The sequence below is a fragment of the Podarcis erhardii genome, assembly GCF_964252035.2.
Source record: "Podarcis erhardii genome assembly, chromosome: 13".
Classification (NCBI taxonomy): Eukaryota; Metazoa; Chordata; class Lepidosauria; order Squamata; family Lacertidae; genus Podarcis; species Podarcis erhardii.
The window spans coordinates 29221882-29249431 of NC_138502.1; the positions used below are offsets into that span (position 1 = coordinate 29221882).

The following is a 27550-nucleotide window of genomic DNA, read 5'->3' on the forward strand; positions in this document are numbered from 1 at the left end:
AGGAGCAAGGACTGAGCAATGGGAGCTCACCCCATCACAGGGATTCGAACCGCCGACCTTCTGATCGGCAAGTCCTAGGCTCTGTGGTTTAACCCACAGCGCCACCCGTGTCCCATCCATGTCTGTTCAGTTTGGGGGGCCCTAATTCAAGGAGGATGTTGTGAAACTGGGAAGAGGAGTTGAAAGGAGATCTACAAGAGACTTGGAGACAAGCCCTATGAGAAAAGGCTTGAAGCAGCAAATTGCAAGCTGTGTGACAGGGCACAATATCGCACTGAAAGAGAACTGCTCATGTGCCTGCAGAAAGAACTATTTCAATCATATACCGTGGGGATCAAAGTAGCCACTGCCCATTGCCTCTTTGCATGTTTAAGGACTTCCTTCCTTCCTTCCAATCTTGAGCATGCTCAGATCAGTGACTCTTGCAGAAATACAGAGAGCATACTCCTATGAAGGTACATAGTGTTCAATTTTACAAACTAAGCCCTTTCATTTGTGGAGGGGGAAACACGCCTCGTTTATCAGACATTGGGGAAACACTGGCTTGGGTGTATGTTCAGTCTGGGGGGAGGGGAGTAGATTCAGGATGTGGGTGACAACCAAAAGTCTGTCCCAAAGTGGAGAGAAATCATTGATGCACCTTATCCTCTAAGACAGGGGATGGGAGACCTGTGGTCCTTCAGATTTTGCTCAATTCTAACTCACATCAGCCTCAGCCAGCATGGCCAATAGCCAGAGATGGTGGAAATTCTAAAACACCTTTTAAATGCAATGCTATTCATGTGAAACAACTAGATAGGAAAGTGCTTTCCCTGTTATTTCCCACCTCCACTCAAAGAACTCAACAGAGAGCAGCAGCTTCAAATTATAGGACTGTAGATTTGAGCCAAATGCCAGGAGAAGTTTCTTAACTAATAGGGCAGTTCATGGCCTTGGAAGCATCTGGAACCTCTTCTTGAAGGTCTTCTGTGGGAAGGTCAAACCATTAGGCAGTGCGTGAAGTAGCCTTAGATGGCAGGTGTTGGGCACCATTAAAACACACATTGATGTAATTGTGATTTTCTTTTTTTAACAGAGACTGTGTGGCTTTTGTCTCAGGTTGGGTTTGAGATCCTACATTTAATCTGGAATGGTTCATCAGGGCTCTTTCCTGCCCCAGAGTAGAAAACTGGAACTCGGTGGCCAGCTGAGACTTGGTTCATCTCGAGGCAGATAGGCTGATTTTATTGCATTGGCAACAAGTCTGACTCTCCCTTTCCGTTATTCTAATTCTGTAGTGCTTCATGGTTGCACTCTGTTTACATCACACACACAAACACAGGCCCATCAGAGAGAAGCAATGGGGTTGAATGGCCATGATATTATTATTATTAGCCCTAAATGGCCTCGGTCCAGTATACCTGAAGGAGCGTCTCCACCCCCATCGTTCTGCCTGGACACAGAGGTCCAGCGCCGAGGGCCATCTGGCAGTTCCCTCGCTGTGAGAAGCCAAGTTACAGGGAACCAGGCAGACGGCCTTCTCGGTAGTGGCACCCGCCCTGTGGAATGCCCTCCAACCAGATGTCAAAGAGAAGAACAACTACCATACTTTTAGAAGACATCTGAAGGCAGCCCTGTTTAGGGAAGCTTTTAATTTTAATGAATTATTGTATTTTAATATTCTATTGGAAGCTGCCCAGAGTGGCTGGGGTATAAATAATAAATTATTCTATTATTATTATTATTATTATTATTATTATTATTATTATTATTGTTATTATTATTATTATATGATGGCTTCTTCCCCAAAGCCACAGCCAGGCCACCTCCCCACTCTCCACCTATAGCAAAAATGGGGAACCTGTGGTCCTCCAGGTGTGGTTGGATGCCAATTCCCATCAGCTCCAGCCAGCAGAGCCAAGGGCCAAAGAGGTAGTCCAACAATATCTGGAGAGCCCCTGGCTCTGCATCCCTGCCCTACAGTGTGTGCAGTAAGCCGCCAACAGGTGCACAATAGGGAAGGGCTGTAGCTCAGAGACAGAGCATCTGAAGGTCCCAGCTTCAATCGCTGGCATCTCCAGGTAGGGTTGGGGGAGAGAGAGAGAAACCTTATCTGAAATCCAAGAGCTCCACTGCCCACCAGTTTAGAGACAATGCTCTGCTAGATGGGCCAGCGGTCTGACTCAAGCAGCCTCCTTTGTTCCTACGCCTGCAGAACAAATGGGTCCAGGTGAGTCAGGTATGAGCTGGAACTTGAGTAGTTTTACTGGGGCAGAGTGGGGTGAAATGAGAGAGACTGTAAAGATAAAGATAAAGGGACCCCGTGACCGACTCTGGGGTTGCGGCGCTCATCTCGCTTTATTGGCCGAGGGAGCCGGTGTACAGCTTCCGGGTCATGTGGCCAGCATGATTAAGCCGCTTCTGGCGAACCAGAGCAGCGCATGGAAACGCCGTTTACCTTCCCACCAGAGTGGTACCTATTTATCTACTTGCACTTTGACATGCTTTCGAACTGCTAGGTTGGCAGGAGCAGGGACCAAGCAAGGGGAGCTCACCCCGTCACAGGGATTCGAACTGCCGACCTTCTGATCGGCAAGTCCTAGGTTCTGTGGTTTAACCCACAGCGCCGGTGCTCAAGCCCAAATCAGATGGCATTCAAAAGCCGGTGGTGGTGGGTGACCGCAGAGCGGTGTCCTGGGCGATGTGAGCATCCTCGCCTCCAGCTCAGGTGTGCGTAGGAGAGGGGGGAGTGTCCCCGCCTGCTTCTTAAACTGCAGGGGCCCTGCAATCTCCTGCTGGGGAGCGGGGAGGAGGCCACCCGAGGCTGCCTGTAGGCAGACCCTTCCCAAGACATGAAGTGGAGGCAGGTTGGGGCGGGGCAGGCCGGGGGAGGAGGCTGCCGCGGCGGCGGCGGCGGCGGCTCGCCTGGCTCTTAGCTTAGTTTGGCTCAGCTGCTGCAGGAGATTTCTGGACTGGACGGGGACGACTTGAGCTGCAGAGCGATGGAAGCCCGGTTGCAGGTAAGAGGCGGGCTGCGGTTTGACCTAGAGTGGGTAGAGAGGGGGAGAGGGTTCTGGATCCCTCCCACTCCCCCTCGATTCAACTTTCCACTCCCCGGGGTACGCTGCTGGTGGTGGTTGGGGGCGTTGAAGGGAAGGGGGACAGAGGTAAGAGTGGGGATATACACACACCAGACTGGCAAATGTGAGCGGGGTGGGGGGTGGGACAGAGAGAAGATCCCCTCTTCCTTCTCCTCTTCTTCCTGCCCCTTCTCTTCCTCATTCAGCCTTCCAACCCCGGGGTGGGCAGCGAAACCGGGGGTGAGTTAGGGGTGTTCTGAGCCAGTATGGCCAGTGGAGACTGGGGGAAGAGGGGGAGTCTCGCCTCCCTCTCTTTTTAAATTTCCCCTCCCCTTTCTCCCATCTGTGGGTACGGAGTCTGTGTTTGTGTGTTTTATTGTGCGAAGCCGGGAGCAGAGCCTCTTCCTCCTTTTCCATCACTGCCCCCCCCCCCGGCTTTTTTTTGCTTCTCTGCTGGAGCGCCTCAAAAAACGCCAGCCCAGCTTTCGAGTCCAAGACTCCCTGGCCAGCTTGCTTACTTGTGTGTGAGCAAGTAACCCCAGCCTCTGAGTAACCTCATGGAGTGAGCAGGCTGAGGAGCGGAGTGCTGTTCATGATGGGATCTTTTATATATATATATATAAAAAAAAAAAAATCCTGGTTAATTAATCTGTGATAACTGCTCCATTACTTAATGATCCCTAACACAGATTAGAATCTTCGCTCAGCCCCGCTAAACATGCAATGTCCCTGATTACGAGGAAGGAAGTGTAGTTGAAGCTATCAAGGCAACTGATAGCGGTGTGTGTGTGTGTGTGTGTGTGAGAGAGAGAGAGAGAGAGAGAGAGAGAGAGAGAGTAGCTTTCTTCCACACAGACCAAGAAATCTGTGTAGCATTTTAGGAAAGGCAAAATGCCACGGCAAACTGAAGATTCACATACTGTATTTGGAAACCAGCAATATTACTATGTACTCTAACCTGGTGTCTTTCAGAATTTTGACCTTCAGGAAATGCCTTTTTTCCTTCCACACAGCTTCCAAGGAGCCCTTAAGTGCAAGTTTGTGTGGTGGGGTGGGGGGACTATGGGGGAACCTTGTTTCCAACAGAGGAGACAGCCGCAGTACTCTGAGCAGCGCCGGGCAGTTCCATATACCTGCCCTGTTAATTTCCCACAATGCCCCAGACATAATAGGAGCATTGTGGGAAATTGAAACAGTGGCTAGCTGGGGTTTTTTTGTAAAAAAAAAAAAAGAGGTGTTAACCTTGAACCCTGCTGGAGCACTGGGGGCCTGGCAACCGTGGAAAGCTGGTGGGAGCTGTTCTTAAGTATCTGTTTTATGACCACTGCACACTGCAGAGGATTTTGGGGCACATTCTAGCAATTCATAGTCTGGCCAGGGGAGCCTTGCCATGGTTTGTTGGGACAGAGACTGCTCACAAGTGGTGAACTGAGGGTCTGCCTGCCGGTTGTACATCGACGGGAAAATTGGCATTGGTGGGCAAGCTGCCCTTCAGCAAAGCATTGCATGGGGTTGGACTAGATGGCTCTTGGGGTCCCTTCCAACTCTACAATGCTATGATTCTATGAAAACTCAGCTACCGTTACTGAGTTTCCCATTGAGAAATCCCTGATAGACTTTCAGCAAAGAACGTGAGAGCCACTGCTCTGCTCAGCATTCCATGTGACATGGGTGGTACTGGAATAATGGGATGCGAGGTTGTGCAACTCTTCAGAAGTATCGGGACGGATTGTACCCAATTAAAAAAAAAAACACTACGCATTTGCAAAGGCTCCGTAGCTGGCTTTTGTTTGTGTTGATGATTTGAATATTATATTTTTATACTCCTCGGAACAGTCCCCGCTCCAGGTCATTGACTGGTGGTCCCAGTTTTCAAAGCCTTCCCCTGTAGCAAGCAGATCAACTCAGCTCATTCTTACGAAATTATTTGCTCTGCGGGCAGCTTTGGGAAGTGCAACAGCTCTCTGCTTGCAGCATGAGGAAGACTAGAGCAGGACCAGTGTCAGGCTTGGGAAGACCCTTGGCAGGCTTGCCCTACCCCACCCCACAACCCAACACTTGTACACACAATGAAGGGCAGGCTCCAACCCTGCTTGTGATGGTGACAGCACCTCTGTGCTTTTGCTGCTGCCACTGCTGTTTTAATGGCAGCAGAGGTGCTCCCTGCCTCAACGCCAAGCCCCGGGCAAAGGCACTTTTGAATGGGAGATCAGCTTCGCTGCTTTCTATGGTGGTCACCTGTCGTTGTAAGTTACCCCAAATGGAGTGCCCTTTGCGACTCACAGATCAATTAAATTTGCACGTTTTAGACTACAGATCAACGAAATCCAAATCAGGGTGCCAACTTGAATAAAATATGGGGGGTAGATAAGCCCAGCCCTGTATAGTCGATCACAATACACCATTTGAATGACAATGCCCATCAATGGGAGGGCAGCCTTCTCAAATATTTTATTGGGAAGGGGCCCGAAAGGACCTTGGCCCCTAGGAGTTGGCTCCTGTGACCCATACTATAGGCTGGAGCATTACCTTTTTGACGACTTAAAAGGGCTGTTGGGAGAGGAGTGTGGCTCTTCTTCAAAAGTGCTGCTGAAGAATATCCTTGTTGAGAGCAGAAACAGTGGCAGAGAAATCTGCGGCTGCTATTGCCACAAACGAAACTGGATTCTGACCTGGTGGTGGTGGTGGGATTTAGGAGAAGTGAGGGGCCCCATCACCAGCCCTGTGTCAAGGTCCCTGCAAAATCCGGCATTGGCCCTGCCACAATCCTCCATTTGCCACAAGCAGATCGCAAGGTGCACTGCCCACTGTTGAAAAGCACCTGGGGGTTGGATCGATGGGGAGGGGGGTGAATGGCAGCATGACTGGGTCAGGTCAGTGAGGGACCCTTCCAAATTCTTGGGGGCCCTGGCCAGTGACTGATATAGTTGACTGCTGGCACCAGGCATGGACTGACGGTATGCCTTGATAGGGCTGGTCAGTCGGGTGCAAAGTGTTCAAAACAGGAGCCTTGCATTTTATTCCATGCTCTGTAACGTCTAGGACAGCTTACCCATGTCATGACACGGTGGTGTTGTGGTTTCCCCATCCCACATCATTAGTGGGAAAATGTACGACACTGTGACATCCAGTTACAGGGAAATTGTCCTAGGCATTATGGAAAGCAGGGTGGGCAGGGAAGTGGACAAATCGTTGCCATTGCTGGCTGCAACTGTGCATTTAAGCTCACTTGTAGTTTTGGTGTGAGGCACCGTCACAAGCTATGTTAAAAATGCAAAGTCTGAATTGAAATCAAGCTAATAGTTTTCACCAAAGGAAAACAAAAGGGCATTCTTGTCAGATAAGCTTAAAACAGAACACCACTGCTGAGATTGGAGCACGTTTCTGCTATGTGATTAGGTATAACTTTACTGCAGGAAAAGGATCTCTCCATCTCTCAAACACATTCATGTTTCCCTGGTGATGGTCGTAGTAGTGGAGGACAATAATAATTGTGGAATAAATACGGGACACAAATTGCAAATGAGGCATGCTAGTAGCCACAATGCCCAATGCCCATGTTCCACCTCCTCTTTTTTATAATAATATTTATTAAATTTTCCATTTTAACAATCCAGTAAAACCACATAAAAAATCTTCCAAATCATAATACAATTCAAAAAAACAATTTTAATCTTTGGGTGACTTCCCATGCTCTGAAGTTCAGATGAGGCATGCTAGTAGCCACAGTGCCCATGTTCCACCTCCTCTGTCTTCTTGTATTCTTATGCTCTTCTGCAGTATGTTCCCCACACCCATGCTCAAGGACACACATTTCTCCAGAAAATGATGTGTCCTGGGCACGGTTCGAAGTTAGCCAGGCACCAGGTACATTTTGCCACTGGGGGTTGGCAGATTGCAAGCACTTTGAGAAGTCTTGGCACCACATGTGGCGACTTGAGACTCCAGAAGAAAATTGCCACCCCTGACCACTGAGGGCGCAGGAGGAGAAATGCTTCAATGCCCTGCATGCAAGTGAGATAGCTGGCTGCTCCTTTCCCTTTGCTGTTTTGCCTCCCCACCCCCCAAAAGCATGTGAGTTCAAATCTAGCACAACACTTTACATAACAATAAAATAAAATTATAATATAATTAATATACAGTGGTACCTTAGTTCTAGAACGTCTCCGTTGACAAACATTTCAGAAAACCCAGAAGTAAATGCTTCCATTTTCGAACATGCCTCAGATGGCGAATGGCTTCCACTGCGTGTTTTTCCATTTTATCAATTGAATTTGCAGACAGCCCTTTGCGCCTTGGTTTTCAAATGTTTTAGAACTCAAACGGTCTTCCGGAATGGATTACGTTTGAGAACCAAGGTACCACTGTAACTAAAATAAAATAATAAAATAATAATGTCAGCATTTGTAAATATCAATTATTCAATTGACTTATGGTTTTGGCCACGATTGCAGGGGCCGAGCCCCATTTACATTTGTGGTGTCCAGTTAAGAATTGTTATTAAAAATGTGATATCAACAATGTGTCGCTGATGTGAACTGTGTATTAGTTCATGTGTTTCAAAAATATAAATAGAAAGTTTGGCAGAATTGTGGGGGCAGAATAATGCGACTAGACATTGTGTTGTGGTGCCCGTAACCTAGGTTCCAGAGGCCCAATAGCTTTTCAAGCACTGGCCTGGGTCCTGCTGCTGCATTAACATCTGGAATCTGGAGCAGCATGGGCAGGGCAGATCCCATGGGTTCTTTGCACTTGATTGTCAGGCACTTTCCTGGCTGAGACACAACTGGGCAGAAAGGACCCAAATATTTGGCTCTGGCTATGTGATTGCTGGTATTCATACATATATTGTAGCAGCACAAGAAGACTGTTGGGGAAGGGGATCCCACAGTGATGTAAGCATGTGTGAATGGTGTCCCCCTTGTTTGAAGGACAACTAAGTATAATAGGCTCCACAAACATGGATGGAGCTCCCAAACATTCCTGTGAAGTCATGGGATGAAGTCATAGGAAATGTCACCTCATTGTTTTGCTAACATAGAGTTATAGGTGGGTTCCAAAATATAATTTGTGCCTTTGAACACATTTCCCCCCCCCCATGCCATATCTCAGTTCTGGAACATATGAATTAACAATGTGCAGAGTGTCTCTCTCTCCCTCTGAGTAACCATAGTCTTTGATGTGCCCTGATACTTCTGGGGTTTAGTGGCGACATCATCCAGGTCAGAGATATGGCTTTCAAGCAGACCGAAGCCCCAGCACCTCTCTCCTTCCTCAAGATGAAAGCAGCAGGCAGCTCCCAATTTCCACAGACGAATTAATGCATTTTGTGATATGCATAATCCACACACATCCATTATTCCTTTGAGCAAATATAGCTGGCATAATTTCCCCCAACATATATTCATTCTGAATTCAGACAGGAATTAATGAATGCAAATCAACAATGGCAGTTATTTTTACACCTTGGGAAAGATACCCCTTTTCTGAGGAGAACTTCGAGCCCATCCAATGCTGTCGAAAGCATGAATATGTGAGAGGATGATTATAGTTTGCAGGCCCCCTTGGCAAAGGAATGTGGCAAAGTGCCTGAAGAAGCCATGAGTTGACTTCAGGTCTTGTGCGGTCAAGTTTTTATATATATATAAAAAAGAATAGATTTCCCCTGTGTTCCACCAATGTGCTTTTTGTTTGCAAAAGAACGATGCATATTCAAGACCTCTTACTAGTTTATTTGTATTAAGTAAAAGGTAGAAAGATAAAGGACCCCTGGTTAAGTCCAGTCAAAGATGACTATGGGGTTGCGGCGCTCATCTCACTTTCGGGCCAAGGGAGCCGGCGTTTGTCCACAGACAGCTTTCCGGGTCATGTGGCCAGCATGACTAAACTGCTTCTGGCACAACGGAACACCGTGACGGAAACCAGAGCACACAAAAACGTCGTTTACTTTCCCGCTGCAGTGGTACCTATTTATCTACTTGCATTGGCATGCTTTCGAACTGCTACGTTGGCATGAGCTGGGACAGAGCAGTGGGAGCTCACTCCGTGGTGGGGATTTGAACTGCCAACTTTCCAATCGGCAAGGCCAAGAGCAGGCATCCCCAAACTCAGCCCTCCAGATGTTTGGGGACTACAACTCCCATCATCCCTGACCACTGGTCCTGTTAGCAAGGGATGGTGGGAACTGTAGTCCCAAAACATCTGGAGGGCCGAGTTTGGGGATGCCTGCCCAAGAGGCTCAGTGGTTTAGACCACAGCGCCACCCACGTCCCTCATCTGTATTAAGTGATCCCAAGTGTTCACCGTGGCTTAAGAATGTAGGAAGTACTTTTCTTATCAGATCAGAGCGAAAACCAGAATTATTTGCAAGAATACCCGCAAACAGCAGGCATTAGATAGGCCACCAGAAATTAGCCAATGGTGCACTGGTGCACCAAAGTCACTCATCACATGTGTGTATAGCTGTTATTTGTACACACCCACAAAAAAACCCCAACAACCCAGTTGTTAAAAACTGGATGTGGATCATGGTTGGGAATAGGGACTGGGGCATTTTCAAGGGAAGGTATTATAACAGAAACAAAGGAATGTTCAAATTCTTTGCTTGCATTATCTCAGAAGTCCTTACCACATCTCTGATAGGTAGATCAATATTTACAAATGCGGCAGATTCAGGGGGCTGAGGCTAACAAAAAAATAATGGCTTCCCTAAGTCCACTGAATGGATTTTATTTGTGGCTGACAGCACAAGATGTGATTTTAGTGAGATACTGGTTTTCACATATGCACACATACTTAAGTGTGGCGCTGTGTAAGGTTAATGAAATGAAAAGGGGGGGTGAAATACAGGTGATGGACTCCAGTTCCCAGCATTTCTGACCACTGGCTGATGGGAGTTGGAGTCCAACAATGTGGTTTTTGCCACTTTGGGGCTCCTTTGGGAGCAAGGAGGGGATATAAATTTAATAAATAGAATTAAGATATCTGGAGGGCCACAGCTATAGTTTCTAAAAGAAATGCTTGAGCTGTAGCTTTCTTGTTTGCACAATTTGGAGTTAACCCGATACATTTTTTTTTGTCTTGAGGAAGAAATGTCAAAGTACGGCTCCTCTCCTGCATGTGAGCAAAATCAGCTGCAAAGTTCTCTGTGGAAGTCTAATGGAGAGGAATGTGAGCTGGCCAAGAACGGTAGTAGCGGATTCTCCCACAGGGGTTCAATCTCCTTATCTTTATTAATTTATTGCATAAAATATATTTAAACTGCCCTTCAAACTTATGGATACCAAGCCGGTATGCAATGGGCATTGTCAAATTCGCTATGCCAAGATAGAACAACTGGATAGCTCAGTTGGTTGGAGCATAGTGCTGCTAACATCAAGGTTGCGGGTTCGATCCCCATATGGGCCAGCTGCAGATTCCCGCATTGCAGGGGGTTGGACTAGATGATCCTCAGGGTCCCTTCCAAACGCCACAATTCTATGAAATGCACTAGTACAAGGGAAAAACCCCACAAATCTGCCAGTAAAACAGATTTTGAAACACCTGTCTTCCCACTCTGCTGACTTTAATGATTCATGGAAAGTCAACTGTGGATAGACTCTGTGCCCTGAGGTCAGTCTCCTTTAGTACTGACATTGCTTGTTCTGGTTGCTGTTTGCCTCTCATTCACTGGCAAGCTGTAACTTACGAGCAAATTGATTTATTATTTCCTTTTTTACAAAACTACCGTAAATCTCCACTGCCCTTTTCCCTTGTCGGAAGAAAACTGACAATTCAAAAATGCTCTGAAGCTAACATCTCTCAAACAAGCAGAGCACAGCAGAGCCACATCTCTGCTTTCCATGTTCAGAAAAACTACAGTGGCTTTTGCCTCCCGGAATATGGGTACTGAATATCCCGCACAGGCTAGTGTAATAATGGCAGTGGATTGCGAATTACCGGTCTATCCCATTTTAATTCAGGGGAGAAGGGAAGTCTAAAAGATTTACAGTTGTTTTAGAGTCATGGTGATTTGTAGTTAAATGAAACAACTACATCCAGTGATTATAAATACCTATAACTTTAGGGATGGAGAACCTGGCTGTTGCCATTCAGATGTTGATGGACTCTAGATCCTATAAAGTCATTTCCCAGGGTGTGGTGACTGTCAGCTACTAGGAGCCACAGGTGAGAGCTGAGCGCCACATAATAAATCTTTACAAATAACATCAACCTACCGCTTCCCTCCCAAATCCCTTCTTCTCACTTAAACATATATTGAGTGGTCTCTCATAACACAGTTAACGCTAACCTGTTCCAAATTGTTCAAGGCACAGTTAAGAAAATGCCACCAGCTGTCTGCTTGTTAGCAAAATTACCTCAGGAAGGCTCACGCCTCGCAGTCGTTCTGCTGCCTGACTTCTGAGGGTGGGACTCTGGAGGCAAAAGCAGATGCCCAGAATTGCGCTGGAAAGCCGAGGAGAACAGTACAGTGTCTTCGTCAATAAACATCAGAACTCTTGTCTTCCACAGGTAGTATCCAAACATATGTGAAACTGGGAACAGAAATGCATCATCACTTTTAATATAAGAGCAGACAGGATGACATTTCTATATGTTATGGGTGGGTGTGGACTTAAGAAATGCCCAGAGCATACATACATACATACATACATAGCAGGGTTACTGATTACAGTGGTACCTTGGGTTAAGTACTTAATTCGTTCTGGAGGTCTGTTCTTAACCTGAAACTGTTCTTAACCTGAAGCACCACTTTAGCTAATGGGGTCTCCTGCTGTTGCCATGCCGCCGGAGCACAATTTCTGTTCTCATCCTGAAGCAAAGTTCTTAACCTGAGGTACTATTTCTGGGTTAGTGGAGTCTGTAACTTGAAGCGCATGTAACCTGAAGCATATGTAACCCAAGGTACCACTGTATATGGAAAGAAGCTAGCATCTATCAGGAACCCTGCTTCTCAGTTGTTCGTGTACACCAGCTTTTGCCAACTTAATGCCCTTCAGATGTTTTGGACTACAACTCCCATCAGCCAGTAAGGGATGATGAGAGTTGTAGTCCCTCCATAACTGGAGGACACCCCCTTGCCTACCACTGAACTAGGGCTTGGGTTCACTTGTAGTACTTGCATCATGATGGATAGTGCCCTCTCAAGAACTCTCTCTGCATGTGTGCAGAGAGAATTGTCACCAAAAGATAGGCTAGGGAATGTATAATGAGCTGTTCTGAGGTAATTTTAGTCTGTGGGCAGTCAATGGTACCACCAGACAGCACTCTGTAACCAGGCCCTGAAATGTTGTAGGCGATTTCCAGTGTGGGTTAAACAAGATCAATGGTTTATTGAGAGACGTGTGTATTATTTGAGATTGTGTATTGGTGTGTTGTGTTCTTTCATCCTAGTGGAATGTTTTATTTGGGTGGGGCGAACTTGAAGTGTGCACTTTGCATAGCACAGTGACAATAAGCCTGTCTTGAATAATCAAAACTGTCCTCATTCTTGGACAGCTGTTTAGCCTAAACATATGGGCTAGCAAGCCAAACTCCTAAACTTTCTCAATTTAATTGGGAGATTGCAGCCCCAAAAGACATTTTTTTGCACTCTGCTCTTGCGTGGGTCCCTTGACGCGCATGGGAGCATGGCCCTAAAAGACACATGTCTTGGAGAGTATGGCAAGCATTGGATGCTGCCCCATTGGGGCAAATGGGGCACTGCCCCACCAACCTCTGCCTACTCTCAGCCTGCTCCCACCTGTCTGCTTTCTTATTTACAACGAGTCCAGCAGGCAGCCCTATCTGTCAACTGCTCTTTAGTTTTGATGTTGCCTTTCTATAACTCAGCAGGGAGAAGAACTGGAACCAAACTAGAATTAGTTGGTTCTGCCTCCTGTTGGCTCTAGATCCAACTACTGTTGGCCTCTCTGCCTTCCTCCCTACCCTACCAAAGAAGCACCAGTCACTAGTGCAAGCAAGTGAGCACCAAAGAGATCAAAACTTAACTTCAGTGTGAATATGCATAGGATCAGACTGTCAATGTTCAAGGAAATATAACTTTTAAAGCTCATGTTCAGAGTTACAACAGATCTCTGCTGGTCCTATGCAGGCACAGTGAATGATGAAAATTTACCAGGAATTAGCCTCCCTTGGAAGAAGAGATCACTAGAGACTTATGGGGTTTTATAATATTTGGATAAGCGTGCAATTCAATGCACAATTACTTGGAAGTACTGTAAGCTCCACTGGCCTCAGTGGGACTACTTTCTGGGTAAAGATGCATAAGATGGTAATACAGTTCAGTGTCTAAGTGCTGACTGTTGAAGGACAACTTGAAAGCCCCTCCCTCTCTCTCTGTTTAGGGTTTTATTTTTACCTTTAAACCAGATATTGGCTGGACAACCATTCAAACAGAGGAGCTATCCTCTGCAAGGGACGCAGGTGGCGCTGTGGTCTAAACCACAGAGCCTAGGGCTTGCAGATCGGAAAGTCGGCAGTTCGAATCCCTGAGACAGGGTGAGCTCCCGTTGCTCAGTCCCAGCTCCTGCCCACCTACCAGTTCAAAAGCATGTCAAGTGTAAGTAGATAAATAGGTACCGCTCCAGCGGGAAGGTAAACGGTAATAATAATAATAATAATAATAAATTTTATTTATATCCCGCCCTCCCCAGCCGAAGTCGGGCTCAGGGCGGCTAACAACACTAAAACAGTACAACATTATAAAACATTATAAAAATGGATTAAAATGAATTAAAATCAAAATTGATGGCAACCATAAACTAAAGTTTTGTAAAGATTGCCAGAGGAGGGAGTCAGGCTGCGCCCTGACCAAAGGCCAGGTGGAACAGCTCTGTCTTGCAGGCCCTGCGGAAAGATGTCAAGTCCTGCAGGGCCCTTGTCTCTTGTGAGAGAGCGTTCCACCAGGTTGGAGCCGCAGCCGAAAAAGCCCTGGCTCTAGTTGAGGCCAGCCTAACCTCTCTGTGGCTTGGGACCTTCAAGATGTTTTTATTTGAAGATCGTAAGTTCCTCTGTGGGGCATACCAGGAGAGGCGGTCCCGTAGGTACGAGGGCCCTAGGCCGTATAGGGCTTTGAAGGTTAAAACCAGCACCTTAAACCTGATCCTGTACTCCACCGGGAGCCAGTGCAGCTGGTATAGCACCGGATGAATGTGATCTCTAAGCGAAGACCCCGTAAGGAGTCTCGCTGCAGCATTTTGCACCCGCTGGAGTTTCTGGGTCAGTCTCAAGGGCAGCCCCACGTAGAGCGAGTTACAATAATCCAGTCTGGAGGTGACCGTCGCGTGGATCACAGTGGCTAGGTCAGGGCGTGAGAGGTAAGGAGCCAACTGCTTAGCTTGGCGGAGATGAAAGAATGCCGCCTTTGTTATAGCTGCAATCTGCGCCTCCATGGAGAGGGAGGTATCGAAGATTACACCCAAACTCTTAACGGACGGTGCTGGCACTAATTGCACCCCCGCAAGAGATGGGAGTTGCCCCCTCAGCCCCCTGTCGTCCCGTCCCAGCCAGAGGACCTCTGTCTTCGAAGGATTTAACTTCAGCCGGCTCCCACGTAACCATCCAGCCACAGCCTCCAAGCATCTGATCAGTGTGTCTGGGGCAGAGTCCGGGTGGCCGTCCATCAACAGATAGAGTTGGGTGTCATCAGCATACTGATGGCAGCCCAGCCCAAAACTCCGGACAAGCTGGGCGAGGGGGCGCATAAAGATGTTAAAAAGCATTGGGGAGAGTATTGCACCCTGGGGCACACCACACACCAAGGAGTGGCGGGATGACAATTCCCCCCCAAGCGCCACCCTCTGTCCCCGACCGGAGAGAAACGAGCGCAGCCATTGAAGGACTGTGCCCTGGATCCCCACGTCGGCAAGGCGGTGGTCCAGGAGTTCGTGATCGACCATGTCGAAGGCTGCTGACAGGTCTAGAAGAATCAGCAGCCCCGACCCGCCTCGATCCAGCTGCCTGCGGAGATCATCTGTTAGGGCGACCAGAGCCGTCTCAGTCCCATGACCAGCGCGGAAGCCGGACTGGAATGGATCCAGAGCCGATGTTTCATCCAGAAACCTACCAAGCTGTTCAGCAACCGCTCTCTCAATCACCTTACCCAGGAATGGAAGATTCGAAACCGGGCGGTAATTGGATAGATCTAAGGGATCTAATGATGTTTTCTTTAAGAGCGGGCGCACCACTGCCTCCTTCAGTTCCCCTGGGAATGTCCCGGTGCCAAGGGACAGATTGATGATATCCCCCAGGGGGGCCCGCACCTCGTCTGGACACGCTCTAATCAGCCAGGACGGGCACGGGTCGAGAGGACATGTGGTGGGCTTTCCAGCTCGGAGGAGTCTGTCCACATCGGCTGGGGATATCCGGTCAAAGTGGTCCAATACTGAACCCGAGGGCAGTCGAGGGGCCTCCAGTTCCTTTATTGTATCCAAATTGGCAGGGAGGTCATGGCGGAGCAACAAGACCTTCTCCGCAAAAAAGCTCGCAAATGCCTCACAGCTGTGTGTCAAATTGTTATTTAAATTTGGCTGTCCTTCGAGGGACATTAAAGACCGAATTATACTAAATAATTGCGCCGGGCGAGAGCTAGCGGATGCAATGGAGGCCGAGAAGTAAGACTTCTTAGCGGCCTTCACTGCCATCTCATAGGTTTTCATAAAAACCCTATAAGATGTTCTTGAGGCTCCGTCACGGGCACCCCGCCATACTCGCTCTAGCCGTCTGAGGTCCCGCTTCATTTTCCGGAGCTCCTCGGTAAACCAGGGAGCCCGGTTTCTGCGGGGTCGCAGAGGGCGCTTAGGTGCGATCTCATTGATGGCTGCCAGGAGCTGGGTATTCCAGGCCTCAACAAGCTCAGTCAATGAGTCGCCAGGGGGAGAAAGGTCCCGCAAGGCTTGACGGAATCTATCAGGGTCCATCAGCCTTTGCGGGCGAGCCCAAATTGGCTCGCCACCCAAGCAGGGTGGGGGTGGAACGTCAATCCTGGCTTTCAGGGCATAGTGATCAGACCATGGCACCTTCATCGAAGGAAACATGATCACATCTATACCGATGCCAAAGATCAGATCCAGCGTGTGGCCTGCTTGATGTGTGGGGCCCGAAACAAACTGGGAGAGCCCTAGTGTCGCCATGGAAGACACCAGGTCCAGAGCCTGCGAGGAGGGAGTGGCATCAGCATGGATGTTGAAGTCCCCCAATACCAATAGGTTAGGGAACTCCAAGGCCCAGCCGGCCACCGCCTCCAGCAGGCCTGACAGGGTGGCTGCTGGTGCGCTGGGTGGCCGGTACACCAGCCAGACAGCCAAGCTCACCTCGGAGCCCCACACTAGGCCAACACATTCAATGCCGGGGATCGATGGCGATGGTAGAGCCCTGAAAGGACAATCTTCCCGGATTAATAACGCCACCCCTCCCCCCCGGCCCACAGTCCGCGACTGGTGGAGGACGGAGAAACCCGGGGGCGCCATCTCTCGTAAGGTAACAGTATCCCCTTCGCGCACCCAGGTCTCAGTCACACATGCCAGGTCAACCCCCTGCGAGGTGAAGAAATCTCGCAGGGTGGCGGTTTTGTTGCCTATAGACCTGGCATTGCACAACACCAGTGACGGAGGTGAGTAATCCTTGCTCACCCTACCCTCGTCTCTCGGGATGGGGCGCAGATTGGAAGGGGTACGAGCATATCCGTATCTCGATCCCCTTCGCCTATGACATCTGCCCCCACCGCCATACCTCCCTTGCCCCTCCACAGTAGGAATCCCAAGCCTCAGGCTCACCTCCATTTACAGAATATAAAAGCAAACAAACAGAAACAATTATACGAAAATAAAGCCAATCCCCACCTCACTCCACAACCACCCCACCCCAACCCAAAATAGACCAAAACAAAATAAAAATACATGGATAAAAATCACCGCTTATGGTGGTACAACAAAGCAAAACAAAACAAAAAACCCACACAGTTTAAAACATATAAAAACACTTCAAACAACCGCTGCCGCAGCACCAATGTCCCCAAAGGGTGATGAGCGTAGGCCCTGCCCCAAGGCCTGATGGAGAGTGGGCCTGCAGGGGGAAGCCCTCCCCACACGCACGGCGAAGCGGCAGCAGTGGTGTTCCGAGGCCTCCTTGAAGCCTTATATGCTGAGGTGGAGTCTGGGGCCCGCCCCCAAGCCCAAGGTGGAGAATGGGCTTGCAGGGGGAGCGGTCCTCCCCAAGACTCACCGGCAAAGCGGCAGCAGCAGTGTCCCGGGCCTACTTGGAGTCTTTTATGCTGAGGTGGAGTCTGGGGCCCGTCCCCAAGCCCAAGATGGAGAATGGGCTAGCAGGGGGAAGCCCTCCCCACACGCACGGCAAAGCGGCAGCAGTGGTGTTCCAAGGCCTCCTTGAAGCCTTATATGCTGAGATGGAGTCTGGGGCCCGCCCCCAGGCCCAAGGTGGAGAATGGGCTTGCAGGGGGAGCGGTCCTCCCCAAGACTCACCGGCAAAGCGGCAGCAGCAGTGTCCCGGGCCTACTTGGAGTCTTTTATGCTGAGGTGGAGTCTGGGGCCCGTCCCCAAGCCCAAGATGGAGAATGGGCTAGCAGGGGGAAGCCCTCCCCACACACACGGCAAAGCGGCAGCAGTGGTGTTCCAAGGCCTCCTTGAAGCCTTATATGCTGAGATGGAGTCTGGGGCCCGCCCCCAAGCCCAAGATGGAGAATGGGCTTGCAGGGGGAGCGGTCCTCCCCAAGACTCACCGGCAAAGCGGCAGCAGCAGTGTCCCGGGCCTACTTGGAGTCTTTTATGCTGAGGTGGAGTCTGGGGCCCGTCCCCAAGCCCAAGATGGAGAATGGGCTAGCAGGGGGAAGCCCTCCCCACACGCACGGCAAAGCGGCAGCAGTGGTGTTCCAAGGCCTCCTTGAAGCCTTATATGCTGAGATGGAGTCTGGGGCCCGCCCCCAAGCCCAAGATGGAGAATGGGCTTGCAGGGGGAGCGGTCCTCCCCAAGACTCACCGGCAAAGCGGCAGCAGCAGTGTCCCGGGCCTACTTGGAGTCTTTTATGCTGAGGTGGAGTCTGGGGCCCGTCCCCAAGCCCAAGATGGAGAATGGGCTAGCAGGGGGAAGCCCTCCCCACACGCACGAGCCCTCCCCACACGCACGTGTGCTTCTCTGGTTCACCAGAAGCAGCTTAGTCATGCTGGCCACATGACCTGGAAGCTGTGTGCGGACAAACGTAGGCTCCCTTGGCCTACAGAGCGAGATGAGCGCCGCAACCCCAGAGTCACCCATGACTGGACCTAATGGTCAGGGGTACCTTTACCTTTATCCTCTGCAGAGGACAACACCTGGCCACCCGAATGCTTTCAGATCCCCAGAGTCATTCTTCCCTAAGTTGCTTTTATCATTTAGCTCACACTCTGCCTCTCCTCTTCAGTCTGGAGTCACTTTCCAATGTCAGAAAAATGCTTCTTTAGTTACCTCTCACACAAAGACTTTCCCATCAGCTTCATTCTCTCCATCAGTGGGAGTCATCTTCTGGTAGCTCTCTGGTTCAGAATATTTCAGAAATATCTCCAATAATTTCCCTGCCATTAGCACCATTAAGGAGCCATCAGCAACTCATCTCAAGTCATCCTTTGTGCAGTCCTGTAGCTGATTGTGTGTGTGTTTGTTTCTGTGTGAGAGAGAAAGGCTTGCTGGCCCATTATGCTTCCATGTGGCCTACAGATCTGCAATTTTGGACGAACGCAGCCCAAGATGTCAGATTATTAGAAAAATCTGGAAGCTGGACATGTATACACTTCTACATTGATTGGGTTGGGGACTGTTAGTGTATGTCGTAAAGGAACAGTAGCAAGAAATCTGACTCGCATATGGTCTGAACCACTAAGATTATAAGAAAAAGTGGTACCTGGACTTTTTGAACCTTTCCCAGATACCATTTTCTGTTTGGAGCAATATTATTAGCAGTACCAGGAGCAATGATAGTACGTTTATATACTGCTTAATGCCAAAATAGGTTCCTAAACCGTTTACGAAGTGAGGAAGAGTTAAGTGCACTGAGATCATCTGGCCCAAGCTCTTTCCCTCTTGATCCTGGAGTTGGTAATTAAGGGCTAGGATTTTGGGGAGAGGGGAGGAGAAAAGAACAGCAGACACCATGTATCTCTTTTTTCTTCTCTCTCTCTCTCTGATGCTGGCATGCAGCTTAGAAACAGTGACCTCTTCTGTGAAAGAAATTATCTTCCAGCGGTAGTGGAAAGAGAGATGAAATGTTGTGGTGGAGGAGGGAATGATTAACAGGGCAAAAACAAGTTATTTGCCTCCCCCTCATTCTTCCTGGAGATTTCTGAACAGTTACAGCTTGCTTACAAGGCAAGCGAGATGCTTAAATGGTGTCTGCACCGCCGTCGTGAAAAACGATTTAACATTTTTGCTTCTGAATGCAACGTTCCCTTGTTTCCCCCATAGGGTGTGCTTCTTTGAGTCTCGCCCACAGTTATATTTACACATGCTTCTGAGGCATTTCTTTCTATTTGGGAGCCGGGTTAATCCCCTTTTTTGCCTCTGTCCTCCATTTTACTGGGTGGGCAGAGTTGTTTTAAACTGACACAGGCACAAGTCTTGCAGCTGCTCTCAACCACAGACTCCCACATGCCCGCGTATTGTGTTATGCACCTGAATGGGGTTTATGTGGTGCCTAGGGGTTGGGACTGGGAGTCTGGCCCTACCCCTGGTATCAGACGGCTGCCCAGGGGTATCTGCCCAGTGAGTGCAGGCATTTCAAAAGGAGCTATCTGCACAGGATCTGCTATTCATGCCTAGAAGCTCCAGGTCCACACTCAAAACAAAGGTGCGATGGGGCTCTTTTAAACAGAGTTTGGATGATCACCTGTCATGGACGCTTTAGCTGTCCTTTATGCATTGCAGGGGGTTGGACTAGATGGCCCCGGGGTCCCTTCCAACTCTACAGTTCTATGATTCTATGTTGCAAGTGGGGCTAACTCAGTCATGTGACCCTTCAGGCATGTAATATGCATATGAAGAGGGCTGCACTCTGCCTGACTTGTGATTTCCTGAGGCCTCCCTCTGTCTTTCTGTGAATTCAACTCCCAACAACATCCCGTAAGATCACAGTTTTGTTCACTTTTTAAAAGTGAATCACTTCGCAAACTCATGTCCCATTGGAAAGCTAGGGTGTTCCCCCAAATATGTAGAAACCTCTGACTGATTTTGGAGGGCTCTGCTCCGCCTCCAGGCTGATGTAAACTCAAGCACCTAAGTAACTTAGTAGATAGTATATCATCCTTTGTCTATTGACCTGCACTTGTAAGATACAATACCCCAAACCCACCTCTTCCACTGTATATTAAAGGCAGCCCAATGCTTTCTTCTTCTTTTTTAACATCTTTATTGAAAGCTCAAAAATTACATAATTATATGTGCACTAAACATGGTGAGACTTAAATAAAAAAGAGAAAGAGAGAAAGAGAAACAGAGCCCGAGTGGAAGGGAAAATAAAGGGGGGGGGACACACTCAAAACTGTATATTTTACAAGATTATTATTGTACTTCACCAGATCTTAACCTATTACAGTATTTGTAAGAATGGATTCCAAATATCATTGAATTAGTCCATGGCAAGTCTGTGTTTATATGCAAGTTGTTCATATGTTGCGAGTTTGTATAAGTCTTTTTTATTTTTCCATTTTATTGGTATCAGTCTTTTTGCTGTGGTAAGGGCACGGAGAGTCTACTTATATTGCCCTTTTGTAAGGTTCCATGTACTGGGTATATAATTCAAGAGGATATTTTGCTCGGTAAATGTAAGGTTGTTCCATACAGTTTTGTTGATGGTTTCAGTTACTTTCTGCCAAAAACCTTTCACTGTAGACAATGGAAAAACATATGTGTTAAAGAAGCATTATCCCTATTGCGTCTCCAACAATGGGGTCCAGTATATTCTAAATATTCTTGTTTTGTTGTTTGAGCCTCAATTTAAGATTTAAGCCCAGTGCTTTCTCACAACCTGGCCAACCCATCCATGGAAGAGCTTCAGAAAGACGGCCTTATCATTCAGGCAGGTTCATGTGGGAGCAAGGAAGATTCTTCTTAGACTTAGAGGATTTACGTTGCTGGGAGCAGCCTTGTGTTGACAACTTGTGACCAGGAACTGCATGCAGATGAGTGAGTGGGCTGGCAGAGGAACGGAACGTTGTGTCCCAACTCCAGCATCCTTCTCGGTTTCCATGCTAGCTCCGAAGGCAGGGAAGTCTCTTCTTCCTCCATGACCAGTGTGGAAATGCAGAGCGGGGTGGGGGAAGTGTGGTGACCTGACCCTCCTCTCCCAGCCCATCTGGTGGAAGTTGGCTTTTTTGTTTGTTTGTATGCTTGCTTGCTAGCCTAGTAGACTGCATTTCAGTGATGGGCATGAAGAAGGAAGAGGCTTCACAGAATCTAAAATGCTCATGGACACTTCAACAAGTAATAAAACATTCTGACCTCCTCTGCTGTGTACATTTAAGGCAGTGTTATTCCACTTTAAGCAGTCATGGCTTCCCTCATAGAACCCTGGGAACTGTAGTTTGCTGGACTTTGTTGAGAGACTCCTCTTCCCCTCACAGACCTACAATTCTCAGAGTTCTCTTGGAAGAGGGGTCGATTGTTAAATCACACTGGGGCCTGTAGCTCTGTGAGGGCACTAGGGGTCTCTTAGCAACCCTCAGCACCCTTAATAAACTACAGTTCCCAGGATTCTTTGGGGGGAGCCATGACTGTTTAAAGATACTGCTTGAAATCTCTAGTGCAGATGAGGCCTTAGTGGGCATCACATTTTTGTATGTGGTCTCTCTGTGTTTGTGTGCTATCTCTACTTTTTCTACTAGTCCAGAGCACTATCTTTTTAAAAAGAAAGAAAGAAAAGAAAGCTCTTAGGACTAGGACTAAAAGCCTTAATTGCCGTGATTAATTGCAGATTAAAAGTGTGGGCTGTTAATCACAGTAGTACCCCATGGGGTGGGGTGGGAGAAGGAGCTAATGGCAGTGTTGCTAAACAAGCACTATGCATTGCTTGGCTGAAGGTTTCCCACACAATGAATTATTTGCCTGTGCCACTTAGTAAAGAGAAACTCTTCTCTCCATCCTCGCCACTAAATAGCTTGGAAATATCACCTGAACTGAGGCTGCACCACAATACATTTGAAGCACATTCAAGGCACATTCCTTACCTCAAAGGATTCTGGGCACTGTAGTTCGTTAAGGGTTGCTGGTGATTGTGACTCTGGGAGGAGTAAACTACATTGCCCAGAATTCTATGAGGGAAAGAATGTGCTTTAAAGAAGCGGCGTGCCTATGGTACCTGAGATAGTTGTTTGGAATTTCAGGTGATATACCCGCACACTTGCTCCCAGTACCATTCACCACAAGGAGGCAGCTTAAGGTCCAAATTAATGTGGTAGAAGATAAGGCTCAGTAAAACAGTTCTGGACATAGATACAGACATATACAGATACTTACATGTGCAAAGTATCTCCGTTGCTCCAAATAAACTGCAGTAATTCAAGATGTAACATGGACAGGTAATACCAACAGACTGACAACTCACAGACAAACTGACGGAGTTGACATACATTAACACCAACAGAATGACAACTCACAGACATACATTAATCACAGATATAGTCAGGGTACTCGGCCTTTGACATAGCAACTGGTTTGGCTGACCTTGCACCTGTGATTAGCTCATCCACTGAGTTATTTTCAGCTCATGAATGAAATCAACCCTTTCTCGTGTTCATTTATTCCAACAGTAGTGACATGTTGATTTTTAAGCAGATAATTAACTAAATAAGCATTTGTTGTGTACAACTATGGGCCAGTGTAGATGGTACAATAAATATGTGGCTGCTGAGAGTGTTTTCTGAATATAGGGAAAGCCAAATGTGTCACTTTCAATTTCTCATATTTCTAATCTTAAATTCAGTCTTCCACATTTCCTCATCAGGTTGCAATTTTATTTTTAAAAAAACCTCTTGAAGATTTATCAGTGTTTAGTCTTTGTTTTCCTAATGTACAGTTGTTTGAATGCAATTTTGCCTAATATACTCATTTTTGCAAAGCAGTTTCCTCTAATGTATGCTATTTTCACTACTATGTGCATTTTTCTGCACACTTTGGTATATGCTTTATTTGTACACACTGCTTGGCCAGAGAACTGCACTGCAAAATTTCAAGAAGTGTGAATTTCAATGGATGGTTCTTGTCTACTTGGGAAAGTGCAGATTAGGTAGGTTCGCATTTAAATGCGAACTGAATTAAATTTCTGCCCCATCCCTAGCTGTATATGTATTAGGTGTGTATGTGGTCTGTATATCTGTATACATTGTGTGTGCATGCGTGCATATGCTTTGACCACACCCACTGTTGCCATGATCCCCCAGAGGGTGGTTAATCATCAAATGTGGCCCAAGGCAGAAAATGTTAGCCATTCCTGTACCAGACATCAATGAGGGAGAGCTAAATGAACTTTTGTCATAGTTTTGCTGGCAGCCATGTGTTTAATATAAAGTGCAAAGACAAGCACCAGATTCTCTGGTGGCCTGCTGGAATGCAGAGTTAACCAGGGCTATTGGCTGTCTGGCTCTGAAGCGTCCTCTCTGATTGCATGGTTTTCCCAGAGCTGAGGGCGATGAAACAATCGCTGAGACGGTTAGAGCACCGGTGAAGGAAAACTCATTCTGAATCAGACTGAAAATGGGTTAGAGCTCAATGTCGAGCCTACCACGTGGTGATAGCGACAGAGAAGAGGACCTTATTTGCCACCTCTATTGCATCTGCAGAAAACAGCAAGTGGTCTTTCAGATGGTCCGCAATCTAACAGAAAACCACCTTCACTATCAGGATCTTGTAAGGACCCCAAGATCTCCTGCAATGATTTTGCAAAGTTTTTTTGCAGATAAAGTTGCTCAGATTCGGAAAGAGGTAGATTCCACCGTGGTAGTGGGGCCAGGGCAGGAGAGTGCTAGAGTCCTGTCTGGTCAAGTTGCATGGGATCAATTCCAATCTGTTACCTCTGAGGATATGGACAGGCTGCTTGGACGAGTGAAACAGACCACCTGTCTTCTTGTTCCTTGCCCATCCTGGCCCATAAAAGTGAGCCAGGAAGGGCTGGGCGATAGGCTCCGCGGGGTGGTAAATGCCTCCCTCTGTGAGGGAGTCTTCCTAGACCTGCTTAAAGAAGTGGTTATTAAATCACTTCTTAAAAAACCATCTTTGGACCCGGCCAATATGTCCAACTATTGCCCAGTCTCAAGTCTTCCATTCTTGGGCAAGGTGATTGAGCGGGTAGCAACTGAACAACTCCAGGCATGCTTGGAGGATGCAGACCACTTGGCTCCCTTCCAATCAGGATTCAGGCCTCATCATGGGACTGAGACTGTTTTGGTCACTCTAGCTGATGATCTCCAGTGGGCCAGGGACTGAGGTAAAAGCTGTGTTCTGGCCCTGCTGGATCTCTCAGCAGCCTTTGACACCATTGATTATGACATCCTTCAGGTCCATCTAGAGGAATTGGGAGCTGGGGGCACTGTTATACAGTGGTTCCATTCCTTCCTCCTGGGCCATGTCCAGAAAATGGTGTTAAGGGGTGAGTGTTCAGACCCCTGGGCTCTCACTTGTGGGGTGCCTCAGGGCTCTGTTCTCTCCCCCATGCTTTTTAACATCTGTATGAAGCCGCTGGGAGAGATCATCAGGGGGTTTGAGCTGGGTGTTCACCAGTATGCAGATGATACCCAGCTCTACCTCTCCTTCAAATCTGAACCTGTGAAGGCAGTGAAAGTCCTGTGTAAGTATCTGGAGGCAGTTGGAGGATGGATGGCAGCTAACAGATTGAGGTTGAATCCTGACAAGACAGAAGTACTGTTTTGGGGAAACAGGTGGCAGGCAGGCATGGGGGACTCCCTCATCCTGAATGGGGTAACTGTGCCCCTGAAGGACCAGGTGCACAGCCTGCGAGTCATTTCGGACTCACAGATGTCCATGGAGGTGCAGGTCAATTCTGTGCCCAGAGCAGCTGCAGGGTGGCTGGGGAAACCCAGCCAGATAGGTGGGGTATAAATAAAATCATCATCTTCATCATCATCAATGGCTACTACCAAATACTGACAAATACTAACTGCCATTACATGTCAACTGTCATATATTGCCAAGTATCAAATACAGAACAAAAAGCATTGCTTGTAAAAGATAGCACATAAGCAGTGTATATATCCAGCAAATATTCAAATAATCATACAACAGATGGTGAATATTTGACCTTGAAATTTCGAAAGGAAGAGTTCTGAAAGCATATTTGATTCAGATCCAGATTTAACCCTTTCGTTATTAGAAGATGTCTACATAGTGCACTTAAATCATCAGTTTGGGTATGTGAATAATAGAATTGTAGGGTTGGAAGGGACCCCGAGGGTCATCTAGTCCAACCCCCTGCAATGCAGGAATCTCAACTAAAGCATCCATGACAGATGGCCAACATCTGCTTAAAAATCTTGAAGGAAGGACAGTCCACCACTTCTCAGTCTGTTCCACTGTCAAACAACTCTGACTATCACCAGGTTGGGCACTGCATCCACCAAACTTACCGTAATTCCCCCTCCAGGCTCCTTTAGAACATGAATTAGTAGTTCTCTTTGGAGGTTAAATTTCAGGGGAGAATGTGCTTCCCCTGTAATCCCATTTAATCACCCCAAAGGGGCTGTGAAGGCACAGAGCCCTTTCAGCTTAAAGGATCCCATAGAGAGGGAGAATCAGACCCATTCCCTGACCTCATCGAGTGTGTACAACTTATAACACCAACTTTCCTTCTAAAAGCAGAAAGGGAGCTGGCTTTCCCCTAAAGGCTTGAGTGTTTCTGAAATCTGCCACCATGCTCTCCCAAGACTACTTCCAGGGAATTTCAGGTTGTACAATTAAATATGATTTTGTGTTCCTGGAGAACCTGCCTACCCAGAGAAATCTGACTTTCTTTCCTCTCTTTTTTTAACTGTAAGGAAAGTGACGGGGAAATGCACTTGAAAGTGTGGAGATAAAAATGTTTGATGTGATGACGTATAACCTCTCCACAAACAAAGAATAATGCATAATAAACAGGTTGTCTGGAAATGAACTAAGGTACCCTGGCAGCAATTCTTGGTATTGCCATGTTGGGTTCCCTCCTCCCTTTTAATTAAGCATTAAAGGCCAATTTGTCAGCTGTATTAGGTGACCTGCCACCAGCCTTCTTCAAAGCTTGCTGATTCCTTTTCCTAAACAAGCCCATCACTTTTAATCCCTGTTCATAAGAGCAGAAGGTACTCTACTGCAAAGGCCATTTTAAAGAAATTAGCATTCAGGGGAAGCTCATCATGAATAAGAACTAACTGAGCCATGGATCAGTGAAGAATAGGTCCTGGGGTGGTGTTCTTTTTTGTTTCCAAATTGCTCAAATGAGTTAATAACTTTTCAGATTTATCCTACACTTTGTGTGGCATATGGATGACACTCCAAAGAAATCAGCTTGCCATTCATGTGCTCACATTTATTCAATCAAACTCTCATGATTATCCATTAGTGGTTCTGTCAGATGAAAAAGTGCAGAGGATACAAGTAGGGTTCAACAAGATAATTTAACCCATCTTTGCCTTGTCTTCTTCAGTTGTTTCACCTCCAGAATACGTAAATCTTCATTCTTGGGTTTCATTTGAGCTGGGGCTTCACTCCAGCCCTGGAGCATGTGAAATAGCAATAAGGAGAAGGATGATGAGCTCACGGAGGCTGTATTTGGACATCATAGTTAATGATAGTTTGCTGTAATGGGAATTAACTAGGCTCCTTCCTATGCTTGTATGCGCCCCGCAAGGTGTAGATCGGAAGCTTTCACTTCTGATTTCAGTTCAGTAAAGTTTTGGATTAGTCTGAATCCTAAATATGGTTAATGTTGACTATGGGTTGTTGTTGTTTTTTATAAAAATGGATTCAATAACCATGGTTGGAAGTTGGCTTCTTTCAAACAAACCATAGTTAAGATCAAACACAATGTGCTGGGTTCAGTTAATGGGAAATGGAAGCAAAAGATTCCAAACTTCTCCCTGTGGCCATGCTAAAAGAGGAGGGGGAGTACATGAGGCTGAGAGGAGCTAGGCATGTTTCCATCACACTGCACCGTAGTTCACTGTGGTGCCCAAACACAGCCTGTATATGCTCAGATATCCTCTTTTTCTTTGTTACTGTTTCACATACTCCTGGGCCAAAGCATGTTTAAACCCATAGTTTATCCTGACATCTAAACACAGGCATTATGTGCTCAGTCTCTCCATTTTCATTATTACTATTTAATACACTCCAAGGCTAAACCATGGTTTATTGTTACCTGCTCTGAGACCCCACAGTTAACTCTCCCCTGGCCTCCTCGCTGGCCCAAGTAGGACCAATTCAGCCAGCTAGCCCTGGTGATTACCTAATGTTTATTTCCCCTA

The 27550-nt window shown here is 47.4% G+C and overlaps 1 protein-coding gene across 2 annotated transcripts in view; it reads left to right on the plus strand.

The window, feature by feature from the left end:
- The first annotated feature begins 2190 nt into the window (after window positions 1-2190).
- LOC309328111 (corticotropin-releasing factor receptor 1) overlaps window positions 2191-27550 on the plus strand; it is an 86386-nt gene continuing 61026 nt past the window's right edge. Inside the window, exon 1 of one of the 2 annotated variants that reach the window (XM_081838063.1) lies at window positions 2191-2209. Coding sequence is in view for 1 of the 2 variants with exons in the window: in XM_081838060.1 (XP_081694186.1) it covers window positions 11490-11570 (81 nt within the window). In the remaining variant the exon portion in view is untranslated. Of the gene's footprint in view, window positions 2210-11478; window positions 11571-27550 lie in introns of those variants that run through there. The other variant, XM_081838060.1, reaches the window with a different exon arrangement.